The sequence below is a fragment of the Pollachius pollachius genome (assembly GCF_949987615.1).
Source record: "Pollachius pollachius genome assembly, chromosome: 18".
Classification (NCBI taxonomy): Eukaryota; Metazoa; Chordata; class Actinopteri; order Gadiformes; family Gadidae; genus Pollachius; species Pollachius pollachius.
This window is the reverse complement of record NC_136951.1, coordinates 4924765-4949696: the sequence shown is the minus strand read 5'-3', so window position 1 is coordinate 4949696 and position 24932 is coordinate 4924765. Positions and strand designations below refer to the sequence as shown.

At 43.3% G+C, this 24932-nt stretch overlaps 1 protein-coding gene across 2 annotated transcripts in view; it reads right to left on the bottom strand.

The window, feature by feature from the left end:
* Nucleotides 1-18446, bottom strand: part of lpar1 (lysophosphatidic acid receptor 1) — a 19470-nt gene extending 1024 nt beyond the window's left edge. Inside the window, exons 1-3 of one of the 2 annotated variants that reach the window (XM_079756097.1) lie at nucleotides 18232-18446; nucleotides 3424-4180; nucleotides 1-1382 (exon numbers count right to left, since the gene is read on the bottom strand). The exon at nucleotides 1-1382 is cut by the window's left edge and continues 1024 nt beyond it. In XM_079756097.1, coding sequence (XP_079612223.1) covers nucleotides 1021-1382; nucleotides 3424-4168 — 1107 coding nt within the window. In that variant the 5' untranslated portion in view covers nucleotides 4169-4180; nucleotides 18232-18446 and the 3' untranslated portion in view covers nucleotides 1-1020. The remainder of the gene's footprint in view (nucleotides 1383-3423; nucleotides 4181-18231) is intronic. The other variant, XM_079756098.1, reaches the window with a different exon arrangement.
* Nucleotides 18447-24932: the final 6486 nt, after the last annotated feature.

Here is a 24932-nt window from a genome sequence, read left to right as displayed (position 1 = left end):
ATGAACACTGCATGCACACATTTCATGTTATAAAAGACTATAATGAATATATCAAGACATCTTGAACCTAAATCAACAGACAGTGGATCACAAAGTCCCCCGGGATGCAGAACCTGTGCTCACATAGTAATAGTGCTTCTACCGCCCTCTACGGAGTTCCTTCATACTGGGGAAAGGCCTTCATGATTCATACTGGGATCAATACTGGGATGGCTTCACAGTCACACACATGTGCACACACAAACACAGACACTTCATAGTTAATGTAAACTGTATATAGGTTGACAGATCATGGGTGGTTTAATATGACCTCCTGGATTTCTTAATACACTTTTTTTGCCAGACATTTAAGTAACTGTAAAACAACATGCATGGCCCTTGAATAACATACCAATGGACTACATTTCCCATGATTCCATGGTCCAGAAGTTTTTACTTCTGGACCATGGACTGGAGGATGAGTCTTTTTCAAATCAATCTAAAACTAAAACCTAGACTGAATTCGAAACTTAAACTAAAACCTAAACTAAAAGAAACAGTGGCTGCTTGTTGAAATGAACACATTAACATGTACATTTTCTAGGAACAGTTTTATGGGTAAAGATGGCCTGAGGACTACAAATGAAAATAACTACAACAGCAATGGACAGAGTTTAACAGGAAACAGGAAGAGCAAGGCTGTACTGGCATCAAATTCACTTCACAGATTACTCCTTAAATAGTTTATATCAGTTGCAAACACAACAGGTTTAATAGAAAAAACAACAAAACGAAACCAAGAACAGCCACTGATTCTGTTTCAATTGATCCCTTCCCCTTCCTCATCCTATTCACCACGATCCACACCCTCCTCTTCCTCAGTTCCTACCTCCACCACTCCATGGTCTAAGTGCGTATTCTGCAGCCTGTCCATCAAACACCCCCCTCCTTTCCTTTGGGGTCCCGTCATGAAAAAGTCCTAGAACCCTTGATCTAAGTCTGAAGCCCTCCCTCCAGACCCCGTTCCTCCGGGACCCCCGCTCACACCACTGAGTGTTCGTTGTGGTGTTGAAGCTGGTGGTGTTGGTTGTGTGCGCCACCACCACCCCCACCACTACTACTGCCCCCAGGGCTGAGCGCGGTGTGGTTGACGGAAGAGGCCGAGCGGTCGGACCCCTCCGCCACGGTCCCGTTGAGGTTCTCCTGCCGCTGGCAGCACAGGATCTGCCTGAAGGTGGCGCTCATCTCCTTGTCGCGGTAGGAGTAGATGATGGGGTTCATGGCGGAGTTGAACTCGGCCAGGAGCAGGAAGAACTTCTCGTAGGTGAGGACGGTGCAGCTGGGGCAGAAGACGTCTAGGAGGAGAAGGACCAGACCTGGTGTCCAGCACAGGATGAAGGCTCCTGAAGAGGCACACCAGGAAAAACTCTTTAATGTTGTGTCGGGGTTAAAAATACTTGGAACTGTTTTGCTGTGGTTGAAAACACTCTTTACTGTTGTTGTTTAAAACAATTGTCATGGTTATGTTGTGGTTAAATAACACTCTTTACGGTTCTGCCATTGTTAAAAAACCCTCTTTACTGTTATGTTGTAGTTTAAAACACTCTGTACTGTTCTATTGGAGTTTAAAACACTCTTTACTGTTGTGGTTTAAAACAATTGTCATGGTTATGTTGTGGTTAAATAACACTCTTTACGGTTCTGCCATTGTTAAAAAACCCTCTTTACTGTTCTGTTGTAGTTTAAAACACTCTGTACTGTTCTATTGGAGTTTAAAACACTCTTTACTGTTGTGGTTTAAAACAATTGTCACGGTTATGTTGTGGTTAAATAACACTCTTTATGGGTCTGCCATTGTTAAAGACCCTCTTTACTGTTCTGCCATTGTTTAAAACACTCTGTACTGTTCTATTGTAGTTTAAAACACTCTTTACTGTTCTGCCATTGTTTAAAAAACTCTTTACTGTTCTGTTGAGGTTTAAAACACTCTTTACTGTTCTGCCATTGTTTAAAACACTCTTTACTGTTCTGTCGTAGTTTAAAACACTCTTTACTGTTCTGCCATTGTTTAAAACACTCTTTACTGTTCTGTCGTAGTTTAAAACACTCTTTACTGTTCTGGCATTGTTTAAAACACTCTTTACTGTTCTGTCATAGTTTAAAACACTCTTTATTGTTCTGCTGTTTAAATAACTCTTCACCATTCTGTTGTTTAGAAACACTCTTTGCTGGTCTGTTGTTTAAAACACTCTTTACTGCACTGTTGTTATTGAAAGCACTGTTAAACTAAAACCTGTCTTTTCTTACTCAGAGGGTGGTTGTGGAAACACTTGAGGGTGTCTGAGATTGGAGCGCACTTCATTTCCTGTGTTGATCCTGAATACTCCTAATCCTAATAACTCCTAACTCCTAATACTCTGGTACTAATACATGTGCTGCCGGTACCCACTAGTCTTTTCTTAGAATACTCTTCTGATACTATGAATGGGTTAGTTCCTACCACTCTCTTCTAAAAATACTAAAATACTGGAGAACTAAAACATGGGCTAGTATTGTGAGTTCTTGGTCAGCAGCTGCGGTCAACTTAACCAGCAACTATGCCGCTTTTATTTTGAAAGGAGAGCACATTTATTTCAATAAATAAACAATGTGTTAAAGCAAGGACCCATGTGGCGTTTCAAAACCACAGCAGCATCTCACAGCTCACTGAAATCGAAGTACAATTGTTTCCTTAGTTTAACTTTCTCCCACTCACTAAAGATGCAATCCTCTTGTTGAGTTCTATCTCTAAACTAAAGCACATCTCCATCACTATAATTGACCACGTTCTGTTGTCAAGGGGAGCAGGAGGAGGAAGAGGGGAGTTGAGGAGGCATGAGAAGGAGGAGGAGATGAGGAGGAGGTGAGTTGAGGATGCATGAGGAGGAAGAGGAGGTGAATTGAGGAGACATGAAGAGGAGGAGGTCAGTTGAGGAGGCCTGAGGAGGAAGAGGAGGTGAATTGAGGAGACATGAAGAGGAGGAGGTCAGTTGAAGAGGCCTGAGGAGGAGACCTGTGAGGAGGAGGAGGTTAGTTTGGGCCCTCTGGAGGAAGGGTGGGTGAGTTTTTCTGGTTCCCAGGAATGCCGTTGCTAAGAGACCGTAACTTATCAGCCTTTTGTAGTGGGAGGGATGCAGGAGCCACATCGTAACACACGCACACACACACTCACACTCAAACAAACACACATGCCCATCCAGACACGCAATCAGATGACGCATTCACTCTGTCGCTCAAGAGCTCAGTCACACACACACACACACACACACACACACACACACACACACATTTCAAGGCACTTTGTGATCTGATTCCTAAAGTTCTGTGCGACATCAGAGTAATGAAGGCCATCTGATCAGAATACACAGCGCCTCACTAACTGACGGTGAAGCGAAGGGCCCTCACCCAGCACGATCACCACCGTCTTCAGCAGGGACATCATGGTGTCCCGGTTGCGCCGCGGGCCGGAGCTGTGGCGGGACATGCGCATGGTGCGGCGCCGCACGTACACGAAGATGTGGGCGTACAGCGTCACCATGACGACGAAGGTGAGCAGGTTGAACACGGCCCAGAACACCAGGTAGGAGTTGCTGTACAGCGGCGCCATGTTGGAGCAGTACTCCAGGCCGCAGATACAGTTCCAGCCCGCACTGGGGATGGCGCCCATGACGATGGACAGTGTCCAGATGATGACGATCACCACCACCACGCGGCGGTTGCTCATGCGCGTGTGCAGCTGCATGCGGAACACGGTGATGTGCCGCTCGATGGCGATGGCCAGCAGGTTGGCCACGGAGGCGGTGAGCGAGGTGTCGATCAGGCCCTGCCGCAGCAGCCAGGTGGACACGGAGAGCCGCTGCGTGTTGGGCCCCGTGTTGAACATCAGGTAGAAGTAGGCCAGCCCCGCGAAGAAGTCGGCCGCCGCCAGGTTGGCCATCAGGTAGTAGATGGGGAAGTGGAAGCGGCGGTTGACGTAGATGGCCACCATCACCAGCAGGTTGGCCAGCATGATGAAGATGCACACGGTGATGCCCAGCCCCATCACCAGCTTGCTGACCGTGTCCCACTCGCGGGCCAGCGGCTTCATGCTGCGGTTGTAGAAGAAGGCAATGCTCTCGTTGTAGTAGCACTCCTCCTCGGCCATCATCATGATGACTGCCTGCTGGACAGACGGGCGGAGCGGAGAGACAGGCGGGTTAGAGTCACCACTAGTTGAGCAGAGAGAGAGACGGGTGAGAGTCATCACAGGTAGAGCAGAGAGACAGACGGGTTGGAGTCATCACAGGTAGAGCAGAGAGACAGACGGGTTGGAGTCAGCACAGGTAGAGCAGAGAGACAGACGGGTTAAAGTCACCATAGGTAGAGCAGAGAGACAGACGGGTTAGAGTCACCACAGGTAGAGCAGAGAGACGGGCGGGCTAGAGTCACCACAGGTAGAGCAGAGAGAGAGACGGGTTAGAGTCACCACTAGTTGAGCAGAGAGAGAGACAGGTTAGAGTCACCACTAGTTGAGCAGAGAGAGAGACAGGTTAGAGTCACCACTAGTTGAGCAGAGAGAGAGAGACAGGTTAGAGCAGAGAGAGAGACAGGTTAGAGTCACCACTAGTTGAGCAGAGAGAGAGACAGGTTAGAGCAGAGAGAGAGACGGGTTAGAGTCACCACTAGTTGAGCGGAGAGAGAGACAGGTTAGTCACCACAGGTTGAGCAGAGAGAGAGACAGGTTAGAGTCACCACTAGTTGAGCAGAGAGAGACAGGTTAGAGCAGAGAGAGACGGGTTAGAGTCACCACTAGTTGAGCAGAGAGAGAGACAGGTTAGAGTCACCACAGGTTGAGCAGAGAGAGAGAAAGTGAGAGGCAGATAGAGTCAGACAGGGGAGATAGACAGCGAGACACGTGGTATAGGAGGTGGACGGTGAGACAGACATGTGTTAGAGCAGACAGACATGTAGACATGCAGAGAGAGAGACAGGTTAGAGTCACCACAGGTTGAGCAGAGAGAGAGAGAAAGTGAGAGGCAGATAGAGTCAGACAGGGGAGATAGACAGCGAGACACGTGGTATAGGAGGTGGACGGTGAGATAGGCAGGAGTTAGAGACAGACACGTGTTAGAGCAGACAGACATATAAATATTGACATGATAAATAACATCAGGATCTGGTTACCTAGGCTTCTTTTTATTATTTTTTATGTGCTATAGTGCTAGGAGTGTTGTAATTGGATACACCATAGGGTACACACCAACATACACTCTATCGTACACATTAGGCAGTCCCTCCAGAAAAACGCGATTATGCGATCGCATAATTCAACGCATAATCAGCCAAAGTCCCCATATTCATGCGGGAGCCGCATTTTTTCAAATACGCCACACTTTCACCGCATAAATTGCAGATTTCGGCGCAAAATATGCAATGCTTGCATGATTTCATAATCCCCGCATTTTCATTGCAAAAAAGTCACATATATCTTAGCAGAAAGTTGAAAAACGTCGCGTTTACTTCACACAAGAGCAGCCATTTCCCCCTGTTGCCATGGGAACATTATGAAGTCACGTAATTACGCGACGCAAACGTCATCGAAAAGCTGCATTTTTCGCAAGTTCCCGCATTTTTTCGCAAGTTCTCGCAATTTTTGCAAGTTCCCGCAACTTCATCGCATAAAATTGCATAAATATGCCGCATATTTCATCGCACCTTTAAAGAAAACGTGCCGCATAATCAAGGATTTTTGGCCGCAACAATCGCAAAAAAACGCCGCATTTTTCTGGAGGGACTGATTAGGATAACCACTAGCCTACATTCTAGCATACACCGTAGGATTCAATCCATCGTACACTTTATCATACACACCAGCATACACACTAGCAAAGACAGCAGCATATGTGTGGGAGCGTATCTATGTTCCCCGGGTCCTATGTTCCCCGCTTTGTATGTGACCGGGGAACATACCGGGGAACATACTGGCCCTGTGAGCAAATCTTTTTTTCGTAAGATGGTAGGGGCAAGTACCGCCTTTTTCGCCTCTGATTCGCCTGTGATTGGTTAGAATGGCTCTCCTCCTATTGGTTATGGTTAGGGTTAGGTTTAGGGTTAACCCTCACACTAACCCTGACCATAACCCTAAACCTGAACCTAACCCTTTGCACCCAGGGAACATAGGACCTGGGGAACATGGGGATGACCCCATATGTGCTACCAAAAATACTAGCATACATAATATCATACACACAGGACACACAGAATAACATACACATTACCATATCAACTAGCATGAACACTAGGATACGTGTTAGCAAAAACACTAGCATATGCGCTGCGAAAATCACTACCATATACCAAGGGCGTAGAAACTGGTGGGGACGGAGGGGACGTATCCCCTCCAATATTGGAGACAGGCGCATTTGTCCCTCCTAAAAATTATACCGGGGAGAGAAAAATACTTTATTTTATTTTGAAAGCGCAACACAGCGTCTTGTCACCGCTTCTTATTCTAAAAAACTGGATGATTGAGCGTGCAATTAAAGAATTGATTTGATATTTATCAGTTCATTACTGCTATTCAAAATGTGTTTTCCTTTACATTTACAAAAGTATCTTAGAAGCAGAATAAAATATATTTGTGAATTTTTTCAGTGTAGTTAATTTATGACATATTTCTGTTCAAACCATTAACAGATCTGTCAGGTTTCCGATATGTGTCCCCCCCAATGTTAAACTCATTCCTACGCCCCTGCCATATACGCTGGCATACACACAAGGCAAGGCAAGGAAACTTTTTCTATAAATCACTTTCATCCACGTGTCAGACTCAAAGTGCTAGCATAAACAATAGCATACACGCTATATGTGTGTGTGTGTGTGTGTGTGTGTGTGTGTGTACGTGTGTGCGTGCGTGCGTGTGTGCGTGCGCGTGTGTGTATTTGTGCGTGTGTGTGTGTTTTTTTGTTTATTAAAGGATCTCCATAGCTGTACACTCTGTAGTCAGTTGCCTTATGTCATCAGACAGAAATAACATAACAGACTTGTAAAAACGAAATATATGAATACAATAACATTCAATGAGTATCATATTAAGAATCAATAGCTAAATTACATTCAGACATTTGATGGATCAACGATTATAAACAGATTATTACTATATCTAACTAATAGTTATATGCTAAAAGAACATTATTAATTTACAGTACAACAGTGCATTGTGTAATGTTTGTGTTATAGTTCTGGCTGCGCAGTTTAGAAGTGGTGGTGTGTTCAGGTCCTTTTTAGGAGTGGGACTGTGTTCAGGTCCTGTTTAGAATTGGTGGTTTGTTCAGTTCCTGTTTAGGAGTGTTTTCAGGTTCTGTTTAGAAGTGGTGGTCTGTTCGGGCATAGAAAAGCGAAAAAGCATGGGAAAGAACTAAAGATGGAGGAACCTTCTCCAAAATATTCAGTGGTAGATAGGAACCACATCTAGCTCAACCCATTTTGACCACAACAGAGTTCATATATTCAGACCAAGCAAGAGTACTATCAACGTGTGTGTGTATGTGTGTGTGTGTGTGTGTGTGTGTGTGTGTGTGTGTGTGTGTGTGTGTGTGTGTGTGTGTGTGTGTGTATGAGTGTGTGTGTGTTTGTGCGTGTGTGTGTGTGTATTTTCCATCTGGAGTTTTATGAGTGTTCCTGTTTTAAAAACTCACTAAGGACCGAAAAACTGTGATATCTCTCTCTCTCTCTCTCTCTCTCTCTCTCTCTCTCTCTCTCTCTCTCTCATTCGATCTCGGTCTCTCTTTCTCACGCTCTCTCCCTCACACTCTTTCTGTCTCTCTCATACACTCACAAATAAACATGCATGATACACTATTATTACACCTGTGTGTGTGTGCGTGTGTATGTATGTATGTATGTATGTATGTATGTATGTATGTATGTATGTATGTATGTATGTATGTATGTATGTATGTATGTGTGTGTGTGTGTGTGTGTGTGTGTGTGTGTGTGTGTGTGTGTGTGTGTGTGTGTGTGTGTGTGTGTGTGTGTGTGTGTGTGTGTGTGTGTGTGTGTGTGTGTGTGTGCCTCCGTGCGTGTTGATTGAGTGTGAGCTTCATTAATAACATAACAAGTCCAGCCCATTCACTGCCAGCCAGACCTTTCTTGTATTTGTTTCCTTGATCACCACAACGGCTGATGTGTTTGGCTGTAAGGGCAACATGGATACTATACTATAATATAGAGCATGATATTATACAACAATATACTTTCAATACAACTGTATATTATCAAATACTATGCAATTTTACACTAGTCTATACTACTGTATACTATTTAATACTATACTTAATTATTCTATACAACCGTTTATTGTAAAATATTATGCTTCACGACTCTATACATCTGTATAGTTTAAAATACTGTTCTGTAATATTCTTTATTATCCTGTAGCATAAAATGATACTGTAAGTCATATATAGTATACTACATATACTATAAGATACAATTCAATAGTTTGCAAAACGATACTGTACTATACTAGTATACCATACTAAACTATTCGGTACTAAACCATACTACTTTATGCTATAAAATACTATACTAAACTATACAATATGATATGATGCTATACTATATTATGCTACCATAAACTACACACTACAATAAAATACTATACCATTCTATTTTATACTATACTATCTTTTTTATACTACTGTATACTATGATGCAGTACTATATGATACTATAGTAAACTATGCCTCCTCCTCTATCTCCTCTCCTACTCTCCCCTCTTCTCCTCTCTCTCTTCTCCTCTCTCCTCTCCTCTATCTCCTCTCCTCCTCTCTTCTCTCTTCTCCTCCTCTCTTCTCCTCTCTCCTCTCCTCTATCTCCTCTCCTCCTCTCTTCTCCTCCTCTCTTCTCCTCTTTATCTCCTCTCCTCCTCTCTTCTCTCTTCTCCTCCTCTCTTCCCTCTCCTCTCCTCTATCTCCTCTCCTCCTCTCTCCTCTCTTCTCCTCTCTCCTTTCTCCTCTGCCCTCCTTCTCTGCCAGGTTTCTCTACAATGGATGTATTGTTCTCTTCCGCCCTAAAATCAGAAGAGAGAAATATAAAAACCTAGAAACAGACACACACTGCCCTCATGCAAAACATGCACGCACACACACATACACACACACACACACACACACACACACACAATCACAGACTGTTTTGCACACAGATACATATCTCTGTCACAACACTCACACACAAAAACATATCCCCATCCCACACACACAAACACAACCACACACATCCACATACCCCCCTACGCATACACACACACTTACACACACACACACACACACAAACACACGCCCACACACACACACACGCACAAACACCCCTCCCCTCACACACACATTCTGAAACAAACAGCTACTGAATACTGAACCCTCCCAACGTTATGAATACTCCCTAGTGTGTGTGTGTGTGTGTGTGTGTGTGTGTGTGTGTGTGTGTGTGTGTGTGTGTGTATTTGTTGTGTGTGTGTGTGTGTGTGTGTGCGAATAGTAGCCTTTACAAGTAAGTATATAGAACTGCATAGTAGAGAGTAGTATATAGTGTATGTGAGTAAAGTGTATAATATAGGTTAGTATCTAGTATATGTTAGCATGTAGTATAGTGTATAGCATAGGTTAGTATCTAGAATATGTGAGTACATAGTTAAGTGCATAGTATAGATTAGTATCTAGTATGTGTTAGTATATAGTAAAGTGGATAGTATGGCTACACATTGGTCTAGCCCTTCTACTTAGCGTGCGCTACATGTTGCTAGTCTAATGTCAACTCTCATATTCCTTTACAGTGGTGTCCATTATCTACAAACTCACACAACAGAGACTACAATATCACGTATTCTATGACCCAACACAATGCTATTACACAAAACCACTACACAACACTATATAACACTACTACATACTATGACCCTATACTTAACACAACACATCTCCACACTTCACTAATACACAACATCACTACACAAGTCTACACAATACTACTCTACACAACATCACTTTAAATCATCAAAACAGAACATTACTACACAAAACACAACAGAACACCACTACACAAGACTACCAAACAAAACTTATTTACAAAGCAATACTACACAACATCAATACAGAAAACTACAACACAATATTCCACACAGTGGAATATTGTACAAAACACAAAACAGTGCTACACAACACAACTACACAGCATCCCAACAGAATCCTACTACACGACACTACCCTACACAACATGACTATACACCACAGTACTACTACTACTACTATTACTACTACTACACAGCAATAGTACACAATCCTACTCTTCCAAAACTAGAACACAACAAAACTCAATGGTACTACACAAAATGACTACACAACACTACTACATAAGCCTACTACACAACAATACTCTACACTACACAACAAACACTACTCTACCCAAAACTATTACGCAACACTATAACACAATACTACAAAAAACAATACAAAACATGCTCACATAACACTACTACACACCACTAGTACACATCTCTACAACACAACATCACTGCAAATGTCTACACAACAATACTCCTCACAACCCTATGATGTTGTGCCCCTGTCTTATCCTCAATGACCTGTCTCTGTACTGTCTAACCCAGGGGTCTCAAACTCGTGGCCTGGGGGCCAATTGAGGCCTGCAGGATGAAATATTGTGGCCCCCTACTTGACATCAAAGTTCAGTGTTAGTGGGGCCTGCACGTTGTTGTCAAACGCACATTTTTGCTGAGTCGCTTGCCACGCTTTTTTAGCACTTGTGATAGGGTGACCAGATGTCCCGGTTTTGCCGGGACTGTCCCAATTTTGTCCTGAGTCCCGACAAAAGCCAAAGGTTGCTCAAATGTCCCGGTTTCCACCAACCACTATGAAATGTCCCCTGTTGTCAGCGATTACATAGTCAATGTGATCTAATTATAGCCCGATCATTAACTTAGATTGGGTCAGTTGTGCTACTTTTTTTTGTGGAATACTTGATGTGGCCCAGCCTGACCCAGACTCTACCTCCAGCGGCCCCCAGGTAAGTTGAGTTTGAGACCCCTGGTCTAACCCCTACCTATTCCTTAATGACCTGTACTGTCTAACCCCTGCCTGCCCCTTAATTACCTGTCTCTGTACTGTTTAACCCTTACCTGCTCCTTAATGTACCTGCACTGGCTCCCTGTAGTAGCTCGTATCAGATTCAAGATGCTGGTACTGGCATACAAGGCGGTCGATGGAACTGCCCCTGCCTACCTCCAAGCTTTGGTCATACCACACACCCCATCTCGATCCCTCCACTCAACTACCTCAGCTGGATGTCTGGTACCGCCATCGCTAAGAGCAAGCAAGGGCGAAGTCAAAACTCTTCTCTGTTAAAATATATGTATAAATGTATGTAATGTAAGCATAAATGTAGCAAAATTCAAATGGAAATGCAATTTGCAATTTGCAATTCAATAATTCATTACATTATGCAATTGACAATTCAATATGCAATTTAATAATGTAATTCAGCGAATTACATCTGGGCGGGAACTACGTAAATTCCTCGTCAGCCAAACCAGTAAAGGCCGGTTTATACTCCTCTGTAAAGTGCCGAACGTAGACCATGAACTTATTAAAGAAGACGTAAACACGGAGAGCCCTCTCCGTCGCCGGAGAGCCTGTCGGAGATCGTCTCCCTAGCTTACGTGCGCAGCCAATATTTTTTAACTACCCGTCGACGCAACGGAGACAGACGGAGACGGCAAGGGCTGAGATTGGTCCTCTAACAAAATTATTTACGGAATCACTTTGAACCTTATTTACTTGCACCTTGTTTACTCTCCACATTAAGGACCAATAAAACACCAAATAAGATTTGAAAAGCTTTTGAGGTTTATTTACAACACTATTTACATGGTAGGTAGTCATCATATAAAATCAATCGGGCGGCGATATGCCGCCCTCGAGGGGTCTCCTCAGTTACGGAGTAGGATTACGGATTACGGAGTCGTCTATCCTGACGTCTATCATATCTCCCAGAGCACACACTTTATCAACTGCATCTGTGTCTTCAACACGATTGTACTCCACATCGTCTGCCAAATTTCGGCTCGTAGCGACAATCTCCTCCATCGGAGAGTGACCTCAATCTACATGTGTCACACCCGTGGTTGACACATACAAACATAAAAGGAAATGATGAGGGAGTGACGTAGTTCACACCCAGACGCGATTCGCTGCTGAGATTTGAATTATCTTTTGGCAAATCTTTAGCATAATCTTTTGTCAAATCTTTTGTCAAATCTTTTGCGATACGCTTTGCATTATCTTTTGCAAACTTTTTTGCGGATTGAAATGTAATTTGAGTTTTGCAACACACGGAACGTGGCGAAGTGCATTGCAATCACAGGGGCGCTATAGCTTTTCTATTTGAATAAAGGCACTCAAAAAATGTGACAAAATGTTATTCTATTTTTATTGTCATAACTTTTTCAAATTGAATTGAGGATTTCATTGTCACTTTGCATATTAAAAATACACCTTGAATAACATAATTTGAATTTTGCTACATATATGCTTCTATAGTCACCAGCTTCCGCAAAAGACTAAAAACTCACCTGTTCAGAGTTCACCTAGACTCTGCATAACCATCCAGTCCCTCCCGCCCACCATTGTACGTTGTACGTCCTGGCACTTAATGTACGCACTTAATGTACGTTGTGCTTATTTATAGTACTTAAATGTGTAGCATCTGCAGTAGCTAGCTTTCACTGGGGGCATACCTATGTTCCCCGGGTCCTATGTTCCCCGGGTCCTATGTTCCCCGCTTTGTATGTGACCGGGGAACATAGGATTCGGAGAGCAAATCTTTTTTTCGTAGGATTTTAGGGGCAAGTACCGCCTTTTTCGCCTCTGATTCGCCTGTGATTGGTTAGAATGGTTCTCCTCCTATTGGTTATGGTTAGGGTTAGGGTTAGGTTTAGGGTTAACCCTTACCCTAACCCTAACCATAACCCTAAACCTGACCCTAACCCTTCGCACCTGGGGAACATAGGACCTGGGGAACATAGGGATGACCCCCTATCACTGCTGTTAATGGGGAATTGGTTAGCCTAGCGATTGTTAGTACACTTGGTTCTATGAACAATGTTTACTGTACCGACAGCGATATATTGTTTCACTTCTTATGACAAATGTACTTATTGTAAGTCGCTTTGGATAAAAGTGTCTACTATATGCCCTAAATGTAAATGTAAAATGTTAATGACCTCTCTCTGTACTACCTTACCCCTACCTGCTCCTAAATGACCTGTCTCTGCACTATCTAACCCCTCCCTGCTCCTTAATGACCTGTCTCTGCACTATCTAACCCCTCCCTGCTCCTTAATGACCTGTCTCTGTACTGTCAAACCCCTACCTGCTCCTTAATGACCTGTCTCTGTACTGTCTAACCCCTACCTGCTCCTTAATGACCTGTCTCTGTACTGTCCAACCCCTATCTGCTCCTTAATGACCTCTCTCTGTAGTATCAATACACAACACTACTCTACACAAAATCCTCACACAACATTACAACACCACTACACAACACTGCTACACAACACTACTACACAATCCTAATAAACCACACTGCCCTACACCACACTACTATTACTACTACTACTACTACACAACACTACTAAACAACACTACACAAAACTACACAATGGTACTACACAACACTACAATATAACACTACCCAACAGCCGCGCAACGCTACAAAATAGGACTTCACAAAACTATTACACAACACTATTACAAAACACTACAATACAACAGTACTAAACCCTACTACACCACACAACAAAACAAACCTGCTACACAACACTGCTACGCAACACAGCTATACACAACGCTACTTACAAATAAAACTACACAACACTACACTTAATAACACTACAAAACACTAATAAACAAAACCACTACATGTCTACAAGACAATACTCCTTACAACCCTACTTTACAAGACCACTACTACACACTATTCTACACAACATCACTATACATCTTCACTACACACACTACTACAGACAACCTCACTATACATCATCACTACACAAAACTACTACACACAGCACCACTCAACCCTACTACACAACACTACTTTACATAACATCCCCACATACACTAACAACACTACTATACAGAGAAACACTACACAAAACTGCTACCAAACACTACTCGACAAAAAACGACCACTACTACTACACAATACTACTACACAACACAGCTAAACAACACTAGACTTATACACGTCACTGCTAAACAATAGCATTGCAAGTCAGTTGTGCTGGACTGAGAGCAGAGTGTTAATCTTGGTCACGGGTTCACAACTATAGACTGAAGCTTTCCTTTGTGCAGCAAAACAAGTCTCATGTTGCCAATGTTACTGGGGATGGTCTGGAACCAGAACATAACCTGGCAGAGTATGAATGTACTAAGAATTAGTCAGGAAACAGTATCGCCTGCTTGCTCCTTAATGACCTGTCTCTATACTGTCTAACCCCTACCTGCTCCGTAATGACCTGTCTGTACTGTCTAACCCCTACCTGCTCCTTAGTGACCTGGCTCTATACTATCTAAGCCCTGCCTGCTCCGTAATGACCTGTCCGTACTGTCTAACCCCTACCTGCTCCTTAATGACCTGTCCGTACTGTCTAACTCCTACCTGCTCCGTAATGGCCTGTCCGTACTGTCTAACCCCTACCTGCTCCTTAATGACCTGTCCGTACTGTCTAACCCCTACCTGCTCCTTAATGACCTGTCTGTACTGTCTAACCCCTACCTGCTCCTTAATGACCTGTCTGTACTGTCTAACCTCTACCTGCTCCTTAATGACCTGTCTGTACTGTCTAACCCCTACCTGCTCCTTAATGACCTGTCTGTACTGTCTAACCTCTACCTGCTCCTTAATGACCTGTCTGTACTGTCTAACCCCTACCTGCTCCTTAATGACCTGTCTGTACTGTCTAACCCCTACCTGCTCCTTAATTACCTATTTCTGTGCTGTCTAACCTCTACCTACACCTTAATGACCTGTATGTATACGGGCAATTTGTATTGTCTCCTTATTAATAAGAAATTACATGAGCAATATAAGACTGAGTGACACCCAGACACAAACACACCACCGCATACAAACTCTCACAAAACAATGGATTGGGATTATAAACAAAATCCCAATCAGCGATACTAGTGAACCTCCTTTTCAACTACTTTAATATGAAGAAATAAATATATATATATGCATTATGGTGTTATTCCTTATGCAGGATTTAGATATGGGCCAATGAATAGATGAACAAATAATAAGAAATATAGAAATGTGTTGTTGACATACATTTTGTTTTTTAGGAAAATAACCCTTTGTATTAATAATCAACCACACACCAAGCATATGGAGAAACAGTGAGTACATCCTCCTCAAACCACTTCTCCCTCATCAGAGAAACCCAGGACGATTGTCTTTCTCTCTTTTTCACTCTCTCGCTCACTCCGAGGGTGTGTCACTCTCCTGGGATCCCATGCTACACATGACATCATTTATCAGCCCTTAATCTCATCAGCCACGATGACATCACTGAGACGAAGGCACAACACATCCCCAACACATCTGGACTAGCCTGAAATCATCGAGACTACCCTCTAATAATCTGGACTAGCCTGAACACATCTTGACTAGCATATACACATCTGGACTTGCCTGAACACATCTGGACTAGCCTCTACCCATCTGGACTAGCCTCTACCCATCTGGACTAGCCTCTACCCATCTGGACTAGCCTCTACCCATCTGGAATATCCTGGACCCATCTGGACTAGCCTCTATCCATCTGGACTAGCATATACACAGCTGGACTAGCCTATACACATCTGGACAAGCATCTGCCAATCCTAAATCCATCTGGACTTTCCTGGACCCATCTGGACTAGCCTGAACACATCTGGACTGGCCAAAACACATATAGACTAGCCTGAACACATCTGTACTAGCCTCTACCAATCTAAATAGCATATACACAGCTGGACTAGCCTGAAATCATCTGGCCTAACCTCTACACATCGGGACTAGCCTCTACACATCTGGACTAGCCTGAACACATCTGGACTAGCTTGAACATATCTGGCCTAGCCTGAACACATCTGGACTAGCCTCTACACATCTGGTCGACCCTAGTATACAGCACAGACCTACCAAGGTTTAAGTGTCAAAACCTCCCTCCGTCTCCTCCCAAGGTCTGCTTCCCGTTGACCTCTGACCCAAGAAGCCTCTAAAAGTGTTCCATCTCGGCATCACTTGGAAAAAGCAAAGTTGTGACTTAATAATTCAGGATTAATAATATAGATAATTCATGAATAATAATCTTTAATAATTAATGATAAATAATATTAAAAATGACTGTCAATCTATGGTATTTATACACTAGAACATCGTGTTTTGACCGAGGAAACAACATTAATGTTGGAAGTTTACTTACAAGTGTATTGAGTTTGTGTACTTTCTGTGTACATGTGGCAAGCGTGTATGTTTACTTACTATGTAGATGTACTTAGTTTGTACATGTACTAAGTTTTTGCATGTGTACTAAGGGTTAACATGTTCTTACTGTTTAGATGTACTTAATGTGTAAATGTACTTACTCTGTACATTTACTTAGTGTATATAGATTCTTAGTGTGTACATGTACTTATTAGGTAGATGTATTTGGTGTGTACAGGATCTAAGTGTGAACATGTACTTGGTATGTACAGGTTCTTAGTGTTTTAATGTACTTAGTGTGTACCTGTACTTAGTGTGTACATATATTTAGTGTGTACATCTACTTAGTGTATACATGTATTAACTGTAAGTTTTGAATTGGAACAAGATAACTGCCAAGGTGATTCAAAGCTAAACAAACAGGAGACATTGTGACTCGACAGGTCTAAAGGATTCAACGCTCATATACTACACTCACATACTACACACACACACACACGCAAGTGTTGTGTGTGTGTGTGTGTGTGTGTGTGTGTGTGTGTGTGTGTGTGTGTGTGTGTGTGTGTGTGTGTGTGTGTGTGTGTGTTGTGCTGATGTCCGGTCTCTCTCAAATTCACTCTTTCTTTCTCTCTCTCGATCTGAAAAGGTGGACCCATGCTTGTCTTTCCAGTCAATGTTGTCTTGTTCTGCCTTTAAAACCAGCTTCCTGCATGAGCACACACACACACACACACACACACACACACACACACGCACGCACGCACACACACACGCCCGCCCGCCCACACACACACACATACACAAACACACACACAAACACAAGAGTACCAGTACCTTAACAACTTATTTAGGAATAAGTTGTAATAATTAACTAACTATTATCTAACATTTGTTCCGATAGATTATATATGGATCAGTGATGTAATAAATACGAAGATAACGGCAGATCTTTTATTATATGTAAGACATGCTAGTATCTGCTATTATCTATAGATCATAGTTAACAAAAGGTGGATCGTTTATATATTAGTTATAGAATAGATACAGTTTGGATCAGATGTTATATTTACGTGTATCAGATTTGAAGTACAACATGTTATTATTTATATTTAATATATTATCAGATCTGATGTTCTCGATATAATCGCTTATAAATAGTTTACACCGTATCAGAGCTGATGTTATACATGTTAGATAGTTAGATATAGTTATATTTTGAATGCATATATAATGATACACATCTGATGTGTTGGAGCAGACAGAGAGAGACCAGCTCTCCGCTGCCCAGCACCATATCCCCGAGGAAAATCAAGACAGATGTCATGTTTCCTCTGCCTGCCCCACCACCGCGTCTCCACTCACGACCTCTCGTTCTCTAAAACGTTCCCTTGTTCTGACACCCAGCCGCCCGATCCTACCCTCCGACCGGGACGCGCGGCTCATCACCCCGCATCCCCTCCGCGCCGGAGTCTCTCCCCCCCGGGGCGCAGCAGGCATCTGCTGACTCCATCAGAGCCCCGTCTGCCCCGGACGCGTCCCAGCTGCGTCTACGTGGCACATTCGGCACTTTGATTGCGTAAAAGGTCACCTTGGCGAAGATCCGTTAGCCAACTTGTTGAACTAGAGTAGAAAACGGATCTTAAGCCCGCCTGAGAGGTTTTAGGCGCGCAGACTGGACATACTTACGGGGTCCTTTTCAGCTCGGGCGGTGCGGAGTTCAGCCCCACACTTTGACGCGCTGTGCGTAAAATTCCTCCCAAATGTGGATTCCTCGGCCGGTCTAGAGAGACAGCTGGTTGTTATCCGAATCCAAAACAGACACGTGGAATCTTCTCATTTTAACATTTCCACAAATTCTCTCTTATTCTTCTACTCCTGGTTTCTCTCCTGCATACAGGCTCTCTGTGTCCGTCCCGCGCCGTGCCTCCCTCTGCTCACACACCGCCGCTCCTACACGAGAGGACCTTTGTCTGAGGGTGACGTCACACGCGGACACGCACAAACACACGCACACACACACACGCACACACACACAAACACACACTACGGTACTCACGCGCCTAGACACAGTTCGGAGTTGTTCGTGTCTCCCTCGGTGCGTAATTGGAAACACATTCAGCAACTTGTTAAGAAAACGAGAGGCAGGAAGGGAGGGGGAAGGGATAGATTCAAGACAGACATATTGTGTTCTCACCGATCAACCTTCTACGTAGTACTAATAGCAGTATTATACTATTAATACTATACTTCTGCTATTCCACCACATCCTCACCGGACTCAAGATAACACTCGTCTCATGCCTGGTTTGTACTTTAGTGGAAAAAAAGTAGTACTGAATTAGTAGAGATGTGTACAGTAGTAGATGTTTGATATTGCTAGCACGACTCAGGAGGGAGAACAGGAAGATATTCATTGACTTTTTCTTTTGTTTTGGTAGATATTCTCAGGTAATTGTGCTGTCTCTTCTTGTTTTGGATTATTTGTTTCAAAGGCTTTATTGGGGTTAATGTGGTTGGTGTATCTGTTATCTTTGACTAAGGCTGAATACTGCATACAGCTTTCCAGAGAGGTCAGAGGTCAAGATGTCTATTCAATGTGCAGATGAGAAGGTAGGGCAAGGCACCAACACTGAATGGTAAGGGCTTAAAAAGCTGTGTGGCTCAGTTGTAAGAAAAGCTTTCTATGAAAGCATTCGTCATATGTCAGATAATTGTCACAGTACAACTTTTGGGTTGTGATAGTCTGGTGGTTGTGATGTTCGAGTCTAACTCCTACCTGCTCCTTAATGACCTGTCTCTGTACTGTCTAACCCCTACCTGCTCCTTAACAACTTGTCTCTGTACTGTCTAACCACTACCTGCTCCTTAACGACCTGTCTCTGTACTGTCTAACCCCTACCTACTCTTTAATGACCTGTGTGTACTGTCTCACCCCTACCTGCTCTTGATTGACCTGTGTGTACTGTCTCACCACTAAGTACTGCATGCAAACTGGCCTGGCTCGGCAGTTTGTATCCAATAGTGCAATAAATCCACAAGTTTTTTGATTCAGTGTTTACACGCAACTGCACATGCTCACAGTCTTAGAGACCGAGGCATGTAGTGGAATGGCTGTGTTTACTGCAGTGTTCTGAATTCTGAGGGCAGAGCAACATTTCAATAAGTTGCGAGGGTAGGTGTAGGAGGTTGTGTTTTTGAACTGATGGCACGTAACCTAAGCATTCACTTGACTTCTGAAAAAAAGTGAAGAGCTCAGCTCCCGTTTGTATGTATGCATGTATGTATGTATGTATGTATGTATGTATGTATGTATGTATGTATGTATGTATGTATGTATGTATGTATGTATGTATGTATGTAAAACGAGACTGACCCATTGAACACACATTTCCCTATTTTTCCCGACAGTTAATTGCAACCGGTGGGTTAAAATTTTAGAATTCACATTTAAGAAACCCGCTCTCTACACTCATCCTCACAACTTATTGAAATGCACTCTGAGTTCAGAATTTCATACTGCCTCTAAAACAGCCACTAACCTCATGCAGAATTGAATCTGAGTCAGTGAGTATCTGCAGTGGCGAGAAAACACTTCAATTGAAACTTGTGGATAAGTTAATTTGTTGGCACTATTGGAGGGCCTGTGCTTATCTGGGTTGGAAAAAACAAACAAACTGTTGCAGGAGCTGCTTTTCACCTGTTTGAGATAGACTGGGTGTCAATGGAACATGGCCTCCATTTTGGAACACGTCCACGCAGTGATAGAGGTCAGTTGGAACAAAAACCAAGGCTGATTTACATCTCAACATAGATAATGTCAACAATTAACCAAATCCTTTATCGAACCATCTCTTTACTGAACCATCTCTACCTGTTCCTTAGCATCCTGTCTGTCTCTTTGAACTGTCTAACCCCTTCCTGCTGTCCACCTGCTGTCTTCTGTCTTTCCCAACCTCAACCAAGAGGACACCTGGATTTAATTGATTATTGATGAATGATAAGGATCGAGGGCAGGAGATATTGGGATCACTCTGTTCACATCATCTCATTCCCTCTTCATCATGTATTTCAATGTGAAGACAGATGATCCATTTCAGCGTGGGAACGGTTGTCTCTGACAGGAAGTAGACCACCACACCACAACATTCTGCAGGCTAATCAGATACTGTGAGTCGAATACTGTCAGCCTGTAGTTTTAGATCCGCTACTAGTATACATGGTACAAAGGCACAGTGCAAATACACAGCATTTGGTGCAAACTACTTTATAAGCAATCTCTCTCTCTCTCTCTCTCTCTCTCTCTCTCTCTCTCTCTCTCTCTCTCTCTCTCTCTCTCTCTCTCTCTCTCTCTCTCTCTCTCCCTCCCTCTCTCCCTCTCTCTCCCTCTCCCTCTCCCTCTCTCTCCCTCTCTCTCCCTCTCCCTCTCTCTCCCTCTCTCTCCCTCCGAACTCCTAGGTGTTGCCCAACACTAAACACAAAGTGCTTGAAAGAAATCATTACAACTCCCAAAAATACAATTCTTACAGTAGAAAAGTTTTAACATCACACTGTGAAATTTGTGTGATAATAATAATAATGCTATTGTGTGATGCTGCATCGCACAATGCTGCATCACACAATAGCATTATTATCAATCTAAGCTTGTGTTGCTACAGGTAGCAATATAATATTATAACATTATATTAACTCCAAGTGATGACATTTTGCACATATTTATGTAACCTCTTTGTAATACATGTATTCTTTGTCTTCTGCATGCTTGATACTGTCATGTGTGGTTATGTTTCATGTATCATGTTGTCTATCGACAACATGCTATTTGATGCTATTGATGGTATTTGTCTTATATGTATGTACTGTATATGTTCTCTTTTCTTTAAATGAGCTGCCAAGGGATGCAAAAAGAATTTCATCCCAAACTGACAAATAAAGTTGTATCGTATCGTATTGTATAATACTAATAGAACCACCACAGTAAGTTAGCACATTCAATAAGCTTGTATCGTTACATTTAGCATCAATAGCCTACTATTAGCACCACCACAGTAGGTTAGCTTGTAATGTAGCATGGCAGGGGCGGGGGGGGGCAGGCTAGTGTGGAGGAATTCAGTTTGGTGTGCTAGCATGGAAAGGGCCTTAGCGTCCACAGAAAGAGCTTTTATTTGGAGAGCTAAGCTGAGGTTAGCATCAGGAAGCAGTTAGCTCAGGTTAGCATCAGGAAACAATTACACCACCTCCAACCCCAACCCCTTTTCTCCACCTCTCTACCTCCGTGTCTCCTCTCTCCCCTCTCATCTACCGCCCTCTCCCCTCAACATCTGCCCTCCCACTCTCCATTTATTTCTGCTGACAATCTGTCTGTCTACATTTTTCTATTCCTGATTTTCTTTCTTTTTTCAATCTCTCTCAGTCCTCCCTTTCCTTCCTCTCTACCTTTCTCTTTCTCCCCACCCTTTCCTTTCTGCCCCATTCCTCTGCACACACACACACACACACACACACACACACACACACACACACACACACACACACACACACACACACACACACACAGGCTCACCCACGAACGCACACAAACACATGCAGACAGACTCATGACGTACACTCGCACACACTCAACAACCCCCCACACTTTGGAAAGTGGTGGAAAATTCCAATTCAATTGAGTTTAAGTTGGTTTATGATTGTTTGTGTGTGTGTGTGTGTGTGTGTGTGTGTGTTAGAGTGTGTGAGAGTGTGTCTGCAACCACCAAACACACCAGACACACCACCAAAAACACACAAAACACACCACTAAACACAGCAAACACACACCAAACACATCACGAAAAACACATTCAACACACCAAACACAAACCAAACTCACACAAAAAACACCACTAAACACATCAAACACAAACCAATCAAACCCCAAACACTACACCAGCACACGCTAACACACGCTCCAATATACACACATACACTCTGATGCACTCACATCCTTAATCGGAGAGAAATGTGTGTGTGTGTGTGTGTGTGTGTGTGTGTGTGTGTGTGTGTGTGTGTGTGTGTGTGTGTGTGTGTGTGTGTGTGTGTGTGTGTGTGTGTGTGTGTTCATGAGTTTGGCGTGTGTGGCTATAATTCAATTATTGTTATTCCATGTTAATTGTGTGGTAATATTTGTGTGTGTGTGAGAGAGCGAGAGAGCGACAGACAGACAGACAGACAGACAGACAGACAGACAGACAGACAGACAGACAGACAGACAGACTGACTGACTGACTGACTGACTGACTGACTGACTGACTGACTGACTGACTGACAGAGGCAAGAATGAGACAGAGAGAAGAGAGAGAAAGTGAGAGAGAGGGGGAAAAGAGATTAAGAGAGAGATGGAGGGAGAGAGGGAACCTCAGAGGAAATGACAGTAGCCCTACAAAGATAAAATAACTTCTTATTAGATTCAACAAAGTCAACTTTAACTCCCTGTAACACAATACCTGACACAACAAACACACAACACAAATCAAACGCACACTAAATACACACCAAACACACCACAAACACATACCCAACACACGATCAAGCACACACCAAACACAAGCCCAAAGTACCTAACACACCACCAAACACACACCACACACGCAAATTACCAATCGAACACACACCAGACACATACAACCACATCCTCATACCGCTTCAATACACCCCAAACACCTTCCCTCTGACACACACACACACAGATCGACCCTTGTGTGTGTGTGTGTGTGTGTGTGTGTGTGTGTGTGTGTGTGTGTGTGTGTGTGTGTGTGTGTGTGTGTGTGTGTGTGTGTGTGTGCGTGGGTCTGTGCCTGCATGTGTGGTTAGGATCCGAGTGGTTCCATGTAAACACACACGAGTGTCATTACTGTGGTTACCGTGGTTACACTATTGAGACACACAGAGAGAGAGAGAGAGAGAGAGAGAGAGAGACAGAGAGAGAGAGAGAGAGAGAGAGAGAGAGAGAGAGAGAGAGAGAGAGAGAGAGAGAGAGAGAGAGAGAGGAAATGGGAGTAGCCCTACAGAGGTAAAAGGACCTCTTGTTAGATTCAACAAAGTCACATTTAACTCCCTGTCACACACACACACACACACACACCCACACACACACAAATCTGATGCACGTAAATACACATATGTCGTACAACTAACGATATACTGTGTGTGTGTGTGTGTGTGTGTGTGTGTGTGTGTGTGTGTGTGTGTGTGTGTGTGTGTGTGTGTGTGTGTGTGTGTGTGTGCGCGTCCATGTGTGTGTGTGTGTGTGTGTGTGTGTGTGAGTGAAAGGGGGGGAGGTGGGGGTGTGGGCATGTATGTTGCTCTGTGTGAGATTCCATTTGGTATGTCAAGAATGTGTGAGAAAACACACTCGCACACATACACACACACACACACACACACACACTCTCTCTCTTTCTCTCTCTGATTCCCACAAGTGATGCTGCACATCAAAGATATGACACTTAGAAGCAAGGTCAGAGGTCAACGTCTCCCCAGGAGGTCCAGTTTGTGTCCGTGTGTGTGTGTGGGTGTTCTGACCTTGTTGCTCTGGGGGGGTGTCCTTCAAATGTCAATAAATCTAACAAATGACACATCCGCAAATAAATTATATTTTATAAGTCTGTATTTGTATTCCTGTTGATAGACATTTTGAAATACATTGTGTATCATTTTATTCTGTCATTTTCTGGTCAGAACCTCACACACCTGGTCAGAACGTACACAACTTGTCAGAACCACACACATCTGGTCAGAACCTAACACAAATGGTCAGAATGTAACACACCTGGTCATAACCTCACACACCTGGTCAGAACCTAACACACCTGGTCAGAACCTCACACACCTGGTCAGAACGTAACACACCTGGTCAGAATGTAACACACCTGGATCAGAACCTAACACAACTGGTCAGAATGTAACACACCTGGTCATAACCTCACACACCTGGTCAGAACCTTACACACCTGGTCAAAACCAGAACTGAAAAACAAGAGGTAGACACACTGAGGAGTTGGCATAACCAGGAGACAATTCACCTTCATCAGACGACCCTCATCATGTGACTCCCATCGGATGACCTCTGACCTATGAGACACAGGTAAGCCAAGCAGTGGAGGTAAGTCAACAGTCTGTCCAACATCACACAGATCACACCCATGTCTCTTCATTCTTTTTAATGCTTGCAAAGCTTTCATTTCTTTTTACAAAATGGCTTACAAAGCTTAGAAAAAACAAAACTATACTCTAACTAAAGAAAGTTAAAGAAGTATCATAGTAAAGAACTCTGATAAGGGGAGAGAGAGAGAGAGAGAGAGAGACAGAGACAGAGACAGAGAGGGGGGAGAGAGAGATAGAGAGAGGGGGAGA